This window comes from Sinocyclocheilus grahami, unplaced genomic scaffold (assembly GCF_001515645.1).
Source record: "Sinocyclocheilus grahami isolate Dianchi unplaced genomic scaffold, SAMN03320097.WGS_v1.1 scaffold783.1, whole genome shotgun sequence".
Classification (NCBI taxonomy): domain Eukaryota; kingdom Metazoa; phylum Chordata; class Actinopteri; order Cypriniformes; family Cyprinidae; genus Sinocyclocheilus; species Sinocyclocheilus grahami.
Genome location: NW_015505962.1, coordinates 452,403 through 463,087, shown reverse-complemented (window position 1 = coordinate 463,087; position 10,685 = coordinate 452,403). Strand labels below are relative to the sequence as shown.

General features: G+C 35.3%; 1 protein-coding gene across 1 annotated transcript in view; it reads left to right on the top strand.

The window, feature by feature from the left end:
- Nucleotides 1-2,009: 2,009 nt before the first annotated feature.
- Nucleotides 2,010-10,685, top strand: part of LOC107561612 (zinc finger protein 721-like) — a 69,985-nt gene continuing 61,309 nt past the window's right edge. Inside the window, exons 1-2 of the mRNA XM_016246088.1 lie at nucleotides 2,010-2,257; nucleotides 2,430-3,124. Coding sequence (XP_016101574.1) covers nucleotides 2,029-2,257; nucleotides 2,430-3,124 — 924 coding nt within the window. The 5' untranslated portion in view covers nucleotides 2,010-2,028. The remainder of the gene's footprint in view (nucleotides 2,258-2,429; nucleotides 3,125-10,685) is intronic.

Genomic DNA, 10,685 nt, shown 5'->3' with positions numbered 1-10,685 from the left:
CCTCATCAACACCACCTGTGTCCTGTGGTGTTCCCCAGGGATCTGTTTTGGCCCCATTGCTTTTTGCTTTATATTTGCTGGGGAAATTGATGAGTAATTTTGAAGGCATTCGCTATCATTGCTACGCAGATGACATTCAACTATATATTTCTTTTAAGTCTCATGAAATTACAAAATTGTATACTCTTTTAAATTGTATAAACTCTATTGAAGTCTGGATGGCAAATAATTACTTGGTTAAAAACAGAAGTACTTATCTCAGCTCATGTTGGTGTTCTCCCAAAAGTGATGGAAAGTCTTGATTCTTTATCACATTCTGTTAAATCTACCCTTCGTAATTTAGGTGTTCATATGGGACAAGCTTTCAGTCTTGATCAACATGTGAATTATTTGGTTTGTAACTGCTTTTATCAGTTGAGAAACATTACAAAATTGAGGCCAGTTGTGTCCACAGCGGAGATGGAAATTATTATACATGCATTTATTTCCTCCCTCCTTCATTATTGCAACTCTCTTTTTACTCGTCTTAGTAATTCATCCCTCAAACGTTTACAAGTGGTTCAAAGTGCTGCTGCTAAGCTTTTAACCAAGTCATCAAACCGATCTCAAGAACAAGTGTCACAAAGTGCTTTACAATAGAAATATAAAATTAAGAATAAAAATAGACATGACAAAATAATAAAAATGTCCACCTCTTTTTTTAAAAAAAAGAGAAGACTGTGCCTTTGAAGTAGTTGCTCCCAAGTTGTGGAATGCTGTTCCTATGGAACTGAGATCTGTGGACACGGTGGAATTATTTTCATCAAACCGATCTCAAGAACAAGTGTCACAAAGTGCTTTACAATAGAAATATAAAATTAAGAATAAAAATAGACATGACAAAATAATAAAAATGTCCACCTCTTTTTTTAAAAAAAGAGAAGACTGTGCCTTTGAAGTAGTTGCTCCCAAGTTGTGGAATGCTGTTCCTGTGGAACTGAGATCTGTGGACACGGTGGAATTATTATTTTTTTATTCTTCATTTTATATTTCTGTTGTAAAGCACTTTGTGACGCTTGTTCTTCAAAGGTACTATAGAAATAAATATTACTTACTCTGTTCTATTGTGAATAACATATTGGCTCATGTGATTTGAAAGTGTTTTATTTTTCATTTTATTCAAATTTAAAAAACGTCCCAACATTTCCGGAATTTGGGTTGTGTGAACTTGGGTACATTTTGTTCAAAAGTTTGTTAGATAACTGTGTAGCTGATCAAATATATTTAATAGTTATCCCTATAGAAACATGGGATTTGTGCCTATACTATTTTAAAAATAATAATTTCAAGATCAATGTACGTCATTCATGGAAAGTTTCAGGGACGTATAACTTATAAAAATGCATCAAAATCATCAACATTTTGAATAGCAATTGTCTACTTTCGCTGTTATATAAGGGTTCACTTTTATGTCTTTTCACTTTTCTCTGTTTTTTTATGATTTACTGATAAGAAAACAAGGAGAATGAAGAACTAGATGAAGTTGAGGAGAAAAATATTGTCAAACCTGAAGAAAAACCTTTGAGTCGCTCTCAAACCAAACAAAAATATTTAAAGAAAAGAAGAGCCAAGGAATCTTTAACCTGAACCATCAAATATATTTAATAGTTATCCCTATAGAAACATGGGATTTGTGCCTATACTATTTTAAAAATAATAATTTCAAGATCAATGTACGTCATTCATGGAAAGTTTCAGGGACGTATAACTTATAAAAATGCATCAAAATCATCAACATTTTGAATAGCAATTGTCTACTTTCGCTGTTATATAAGGGTTCACTTTTATGTCTTTTCACTTTTCTCTGTTTTTTTATGATTTACTGATAAGAAAACAAGGAGAATGAAGAACTAGATGAAGTTGAGGAGAAAAATAGTCAAACCTGAAGAAAAACCTTTGAGTCGCTCTCAAACCAAACAAAAATATTTAAAGAAAAGAAGAGCCAAGGAATCTTTAACCTGAACCAAAAAAAAAACCCTTGATGTTCACATGAGAGTTCATACTGGAAAGAAACCGTTCACTTGGGATCAGTGTGGGAAACGTTTTGCACAATTAGCAACACATAAGATACACATGAACATCCACACGAGAGATAAACTATACACATGTGATCAGTGCGGGAAAATATTTTTAAGGGCTTCAGACCTAAAGAAACACCTGAGAGTTCATACAAAGGAGAAGCCACATTCATGTTATTTGTGTGGAAAAAGATTTTCATGTCTACAATATTTAAAAAAACATCAGAAAATACATACTGCTGTGAGAGAGTACATGTGCTTTGAGTGTGAAAAGACTTTTACTACAGCAAAGTGTTTAAAACAGCACCAGAGGATTCACACTGGAGAGAAATCTTACAAGTGTTCACACTGTGACGAGATTCAGTCAGTCAGCAAATCTGAAAACACATGAGAGGATCCACACTGGAGAGAAACCGTACACATGTGCTCGGTGCGGTAAGAGTTTTGCACTAAAAGAATACCTTACGACACATATGAGAGTTCATACTGGAGAGAAACCTTTCACTTGTGATCATTGTGGAAAGAGCTTTACTCACTCGTCAAACCTTAAGGAACACGTGAACATTCACACTAGAGAGAAACTGTACACATGTGAGCAATGTGACAAAACATTTTTGTGTGCTTCAGACCTGAAGAAACACCTGAACGTTCATACAAAGGAGAAGCCACATTCATGTCATTTGTGTGAAAAGAGTTTTTCATGTTTACAAATTTTGAAGGAGCATCAGAAAATACATACTGGTGTGAGAGAGTACATGTGCTTTGAGTGTGAAAATACTTTTACTTCAGCTGAACATTTGAAACGACACGAGAGGATTCACACTGGAGAAAAACCTTATAAGTGTTCACACTGTGACAAGAGATTCAGTCATTCAGCAAATATGAAAACACACGAGAGGATCCACACTGGAGAGAAACCATACAAGTGTCCACACTGTGACAAGAGATTCAATCATTCAGGACATCTAAAAACACATGAGAGGATCCACACTGGAGAGAAACCATACAAGTGTCCACACTGTGACAAGAGATTCAATCATTCAGGACATCTAAAAACACATGAGAGGATCCACACTGGAGAGAAACCGTATCACTGCACTGCATGTGGGAAGTGTTTCAATCAATCATCTTCTCTACACAGTCATACAAAAAACATTCACAGTAAATAGATCACCTTCAGATTTTTCAGCACTTTCAGATCTGATGCTGTGTCCTTAACAAATGCAACACAATAACGCATTAAGCAATAAAATATAATCTGGATAAATCTGGCCTAAGCAGACATTACAAGTGACATGACAAAGAAACATTATCTAAAGTTTTCACAGTGAATAAAGTTCATCTTCATCTTCAAAATCAGCAGATTCAACTGTGAGATTCAGATCAACTCAGATGGAGTTCCTCCCCAAAGAACAATGTCAGAAAGTTATATTCTTGCATATTATTTTGCTTCATGATATAAATTATATCATTGTGCTTTCTTATGAGTTTCATATTATGTTCAATTGTCTTATAATGCATATGTATCACTTGTAGTTTGCTTACTCTTTCAAGAAGGTAAGTAGACATTTTTAGAAACCATTCTTGTTCAGGAAGCTGAAGAAGAGACTAACACTTTTAAGAGACACCTAGATTTAATTAAAATTTTGTTCTTAATTGTTGCTCTTAAAACAAATTGTTATTCTTACACTTATTTAGGAAACACAGAGGCAGGACGTACTGTCATGTAGATTTGTAACTTGATTCTTCTGTGCTTCTCTTGTAAGTAGGGGATGGTACCTGAAACCGGTATTAAACGAGCTCTGGGGCTAAATTATGAAAGACTAGTATTCATAAGCTCTGATATTATCGGTTCTACTTTCGGTACTGGACAAATTAAGAAAATACTCTTAGTACTAATTATTGCTACATAAACATGATCAAGATCATTGTATCTTGCCAATCATTTTCATTATTCTTGCACGTCTGTGCTATTACTAATCTAATTTAATTTTCAATTTTGAGTTTGGCTTCCAAGGATTATAAAGACAATATGTTTGAGGTAAAGCAATCTGATGTGTTGGTATATTGGATCCATGCATTAGTCCTTAAAATGACATAAACCTGTAGTTTATTACTGTTATTAAATATAACAGTAATAAACTACAGGTTTATGTCATTTTTGTTCAAACATGCCGAGTCTTTGCTATAGATTTTTACATTTCAGAATATGAGGCCTTTTTTTCTGTAGAAAAAAAAGAATCCCTGATTTATGAGCAGTATCGTGATAATAGTAATACCGTTAAAACCTTAATGATACCCATCCCTTCTTGTCAGTAGAAAAGAGAGATCCATCTCATTAGTTTTCACTTTTACTTTCTGTAATTATTGATCACTTTTGCCTTGAGTAATTATTGATTAAATGTTAACTTTTTATTAATACATTATCTTTACTTTTTATATTTTATCAACAACTTTTATTGTCTACTATAATTGTATTTGCATTAGGAAAATATTTGCTTTTGGGGCTTTCTGTTTTAAATTTCTCAATAAAGCCATTGAATTGAATTGAACTGAAAGCCTTTATTGTCATTGTATTTTTCTGCAATGAAATTAGTAGCACTGCTCCTGACTGGTGTTAGACAACAAACATATAACCACAGACAATACATGAGATTATTGACTGTACAGTAGAATTATAAAAGTATATGGGTCATCCTATAATTGGCAGTATATTTGAAATTTGACAATGTGAAGAAAAAAAGTTTTCATTTTTTTCCCAAAAACGCAAACATGACCTTACATAAAACACTTAAAATCAAGTACTTATTCTATTAGCCAAGCTTAGGGTTACCTGGTTTCGAGATTTATTTATTTTTTATTCAAAAAGCAGATGTTAGATACAGACCTGCCAACCTGTACACATTTTGACCTTAAAGGGATCATATGACATTGCTAAAAATAACATTATTTGGTGTAATGCAATGCGTTTATGCGGTTTAAGGTTCAAAAAACACATTTTCCACATACTGTACATTATTTTTTCTCCTCTATGCCCCGCCTTTCTGAAATGTGTCGATTTTTACCAAGCTCATCGTTCTGAAAAGCGAGGTGTGCTCTGATTGGTCAGCTATCCAGTGCATTGTGATTGGCCGAATGCCTCAAGCGTGTGACAGAAATGTTACGCCCCTTAACATACACAGCATAAAGTCCAGTGTTAAATTAACTCTCACAGACTTTTTCAGAGTTTATATAGCTCCTTATATAACACTTTAACACTTGGGGAAGTTGTGGCCTAATGGTTAGAGAGTTGGACTTGTAACCCAAAGGTCTCGTACCGGCAGGGATTGTAGGTGGGGGGAGGGAATGTACAGTGCTTTCTCCCACCTTCAACACCACGACTGAGGTGCCCTTGAGCAAGGCACCGAACCCCCAACTGCTCCCCGGGTGCCGTAGCAAAAAAATGGCTGCCCACTGCTCCGGGTGTGTGTGTTCACTTTGGATGGGATAAATGCAGAGCACTAATTCCGAGTATGGGTAACCATACTTGGCCACATGTCACGTCACTTTTACTTTTTTAAAATAGTTAAATATTTAACACTATGCCAGAGACTCTAAAAAAAAAAAAAAGTGTTAAAATAACACTAAAATGGATACAGAAAAACAACACTGTTCAGAGTTGCAAGGTGGTTAGAATTGAGAAAACATCTTGTGATAGGAACATTTCAAGCATTTGATTGCTGACCACATTCTCATCCCCTATGGAAAATGATTTAATTAGCCCAAACTCATTATGTTTGAGGGTGAAGGTTTCCCAATGGTAAGCAATGGCCCATCTGATGCTTTTTAGCTAATGGTTTTATGTTTTTGAAATTAAAAAAAAAAAATCTTTGAACATCTTATGTGTGGCTTTGAATTTCATTGACCACATATATAATAAGGGGCCGATTTTCCTTATAGAAGAGGGGTAGTGTATCATGTAATGATATTTGGGAATCAGATTTTTATGTGGATACAAGTATTTAAATAATTTGTGGTGGTCAGCAATCAAATTCAAATACACTGTCAAGCCTGAAGTGAGACAAGGTGAAAACACAATGTTCATTATTTGAAGTAACAAAAGCAACAAACTCCAGTGTTTGTGTCCTGGAGGAACAATGTCTACTAACAAAAGTGGGAGATTTTTCACAAGACATAATGTCTGAATGGAATTTAAACCAATGCTATTACCAGCACTATACAAAATAACCTTTGTGGGATTATTTTTACATTCTAAAAATCCATAATCAAAAGAATAAATCCTTGAAAGTAAATCCTCTTCAGATATAAAGTTGTGTGAGATGTCCAAAAAGCAATTTGGTTTCATATTGAGCCACGCCCTCAAGAAGGTCATGCATTATATTGAACGAGTAGTTATTGCTAACATGAAAGTACTTCAGTGTATTAATTATGGAATTTTTTTTCAAACCATACAGTGACCTTAATTGTGGGTTTTCCTGGAGAGATTTGCAATGCATTTCAAAGATTTCTTGTCCACGAAGGACCACCTTAGGATCATCCTCACTGTATACTGTTTGAGAATCATTCTTTTCAATCAAACAAAGGCGACAGAAATGATGGCTACTAAATGACTCATTAAAACCAAGAATTGAATGCATCCCTAGATTATCACCAGTGATTTGTGCGATGGTGCCATCTGCTCATCTGAGAATGGAAGACTTAATACTTGGCTTTCAAGTATCTTTATATCATTTATCAATGGTGCCAGTATAACATCAAAACCGTACTTGCTTACATCTTGTGTGTGAAAAAGTGCCAACAGATAAATGTTCATCAGAACCGAGTTAAATTTTGGGGGCAAATTTCTTACAATAAAATAAAGACAGCCAATTTTGTGGATACTACGTTTGGAGCCAAGGGGGTTAGCTATTTCAAAATCATCATAGTATATTTGAATTTGTAATGCATGTCTCTTTGTTGTAAATAAAGGGTGGGATTTAAAACAACTTCCAGCGCTAAAATCTGTAAAAGTGTCAGGCTCTGATCTACAATCTTTCCTTAGGAGATCACAAATGTCTGGATTTCTGCACATGCATTTCAATGTTTCTAAAATTGGCACATATATAAAAGTATCATTCACTGGTACTTGGTCATAAGTACCAGATTTCTTATTCAATTTGTTGTCATACCGCACACCTAGTGTTATCTCAACGGGCTCTACAACTCCCCATTTTTCTTTAAAGTATTTATTCCGTTTCCATTCTGTATTCAGATTTGTGAATGGGTTTTCTAATTTTTCAAAAGATTCATTTATTACAGTTTTGTACGGGTCATTTGCAGGCAAAGCAGAAAGTATGTTATGCTTTGCTTGCAAGTGAAGCTCATCTGGTAGCTCCTCTAAATCTCCCACAATTGAGGACACCAAACTGTTTGGAATCCCACTTGCTTGTATTTTGGCCACAATGGATTCACACAATTCTTTAGTTGAATTTTTAGTAAGCCCTGAATCATTGTTTACCAGATGAAGCACTGGAACAAGGAGATGGATGCTGGGGATTCATAAGGTCATCCAAAGCAAAGAAATATATATATATATATATGAATGGGCCAGCCAGAGCCCTGACTTAAACCCAATTGAGCATCTCTGGAGAGACCTAAAAATGGCTGTCCACCAACGTTTACTATCCAACCTGACAGAACTGGAGAGGCTCTGCAAGGAGGAATGGCAGAGGATCCCTAAATCCAGGTGTGAAAAACTTGTTGCCTCTTTCCCAAAAAGACTCATGGCTGTATTCGATCAAAAGGGTGCTTCTACTAAATACTGAGCAAAGGGTCTGAATACTTAGGACCATGTGATATTTCAGTTTTTCTTTTTTAATAAAGCTGCAAAAATGTCAACAATTCTGTGTTTTTCTGTCAATATGGGGTGCTGTGTGTACATTAATGAGGAAAAAAAATTAACTTAAATGATTTTAGCAAATGGCTGCAATATAACAAAGAGTGAAAAATTTAATTTGAATACTTTCCGTACCCACTGTATATATATAAAAAATAAAGATGTCCTGAAATATTATGGGGGTCCAGTACTCAAAAAAGTTTGAGAATCACACTGGCTGGTAAAGTAAGGTGACCAGAAGTGCCATTTTCCTGGGACACGTCCTGGCAGATTGCCTAAAATAACCAGGTTTTGCTGTATGCGCTGCACAGATCGATCGTTGTTTGACATCAAAGTGATTTGAAAGCATAAGGAGCCGTCTGCTCTGCTCTCCATAGCTCTCACGGTATTTAAATGTCATATAACAATTGATCTGCACAGTCTGCAAACAGCCAACACTTGGGTTATTTTAGGCAATTTAGAAATCTGCCAGGACGTGTCCCCGGAAAATGGCACATCTGGTCACCTGGTATAGGCCATATCTGGCCCACACACAACAAGTCAGAACTCAACCTAAAACCGGTTTCTCACACATGGGCCACATCTAGCCCACAAACAACAAGCCACAACTGACACTAAAACCGGCTTGATGTGTGTGGGCCAAATCTGGCCCAAATGGCCTCTGCCATTGCCAGAACTCAGCCATATGTGCTATATTTGGCCCAGATGAGGCCCGGAAGTGTATGCTATCAGGGTATATTTCTCATAATTAATAAATACCAAACAAGTATTAATAAAGGTGCTGACGACTGATGCTTGAGAGACACAAACTTTAATCACATCTCCGTTTTTCCTGTTTATTCAGGACTTTTCTGCTTTTACACAGTCTCTTTCACCTAGAGATCATATTATAGAGACTGTGTCTGTTCCCCAAATCACTGATTCTTGAGAAGTGGGACAAAACTGTGTGAAATATTGAAAAAATAAAACCTTGTGCTCAGACAAATGATGAAACTACATTTGTGTCTTAATTTATTCATGAATCTTACATGTATTAAACTACTGAGCTATGCTTTGATTCAACCTCCCAACTTTTATTTTTGATCAAAATGTGCTTTTTACCTTGGACTGTGTAATATAAATGTAACTTTATCTTTAACACAAATCAAGGTGTTTTTAACATTTCAAAACACTTTCACATGTGACCAACAATTCCTCAACAAATAAAATATTATCAAAATATTCACCTGACAGAGATGACACATCTGACAGTGGTGATGAAAACCTGAATTTGTAGTCATTTTAACAATCAAATACACTCAATCAATTACTGTATTAAACAAACACAACAAACAGTGAGTATGTTACTGTTTCTAAAGCTTTTATTCAAGAGTCACATTTAAGTATTTTGATGTATCATTGGAACACAAACAATCCATTTTCTCTCATCTCAGTACAGTATATGTCTGCTGTGCATCTGCTATAGTAACACGGTAACTTTTAAAAACAGTTATATGAACACATAAATCAATTAGTTGTTACCGCTATCCATTTACATTCACCAGGATCTTAATATTCACATTTAAACATCATATGATCCCCCGAAACCACAAAAATATGATGACTTCATGTTGAATGTCAACTCCGTCATTGGCCAATCTTGAAACCTTGCTTTGATATGAGATATTAAGTCTTGCTTTTAATAAAAACAAGCTCTTTTGTATCATTAAAAAAACATTTTCATCCATTTTATAGCATATGAATGATTGAATTGTATCTGTGTTGTTTCAAGGGGAAAAGCATGAACTGTTCATGAATTCCATTTTACAGATTAAACAATGAAGACTTCACAATATTGTTATTTCTGCAGCATGACAAACAAAAAGGTTATTCAAACTGGGAATAAATAAAGAAACAGCGCTTCATGACTTCAGTCTAAAACTGAGTTCTGAATTTTCACAAAAACTCTCGTTATAATTACTGAAGCAGTCTACACTGCACAATCAATCTCTTTTCTGCAGTTTGTTGTTTATGCTGATGAGTGAGTTTGTGAATTCAGTCAGTGAGAGCACACTGAACAACTCCAGAGTTCTCCGCAGTGACGAATCAAAACACATCTGATTGGATATTGCGTTCATAAGCGGATCATGTGTGATTGGTTAATGCTCAAAACTGCAGACCGCAGAATCATCTCACAACACTCAAAAAGAAATCTGATGTAATGTAATAAAGCAAATCTACCATAAATGAAACTGCGAGATCAACACCTTTCATTCAGTTCACTTTACACATTTCACATGACAGCTTCTTATACCACTACTACACAATATCACCTAAATGAAATCAAATGTATTCCTGTGAAGTCGTTCACAGACGGCACACACAGTGTTCAGCTAATAAAGATCCTCAGTGCAGGCCAATAGCAGAATTTGCAGATTTAGTTTAAATTGTCTGAAGGTCTTTATGTTCTCCCTGTTCTTAAATTTCCAGGTACGAATGAGAAACCCCTTCAGACGATTCAATGGAACTGAACAAATCATTCTAAGTGATTCGTGAACAAATGCACACGGTTTTGCAGGCTTCTTTGTTCAGGACCTTGAACAGAATTGACTCAAAAGAGAGATTAATTAGTGAATGGGGCATCGTTCATGACCCAGATAAAAGAGTGCACTTGGAATAAATTACGTTTGATAAGGATTTGTTGAGGACACAGCATCAGATCTGAAAGTGCTGGATCTGAAGATGATCTACTTACTGTGAATGTTTTTTGTATG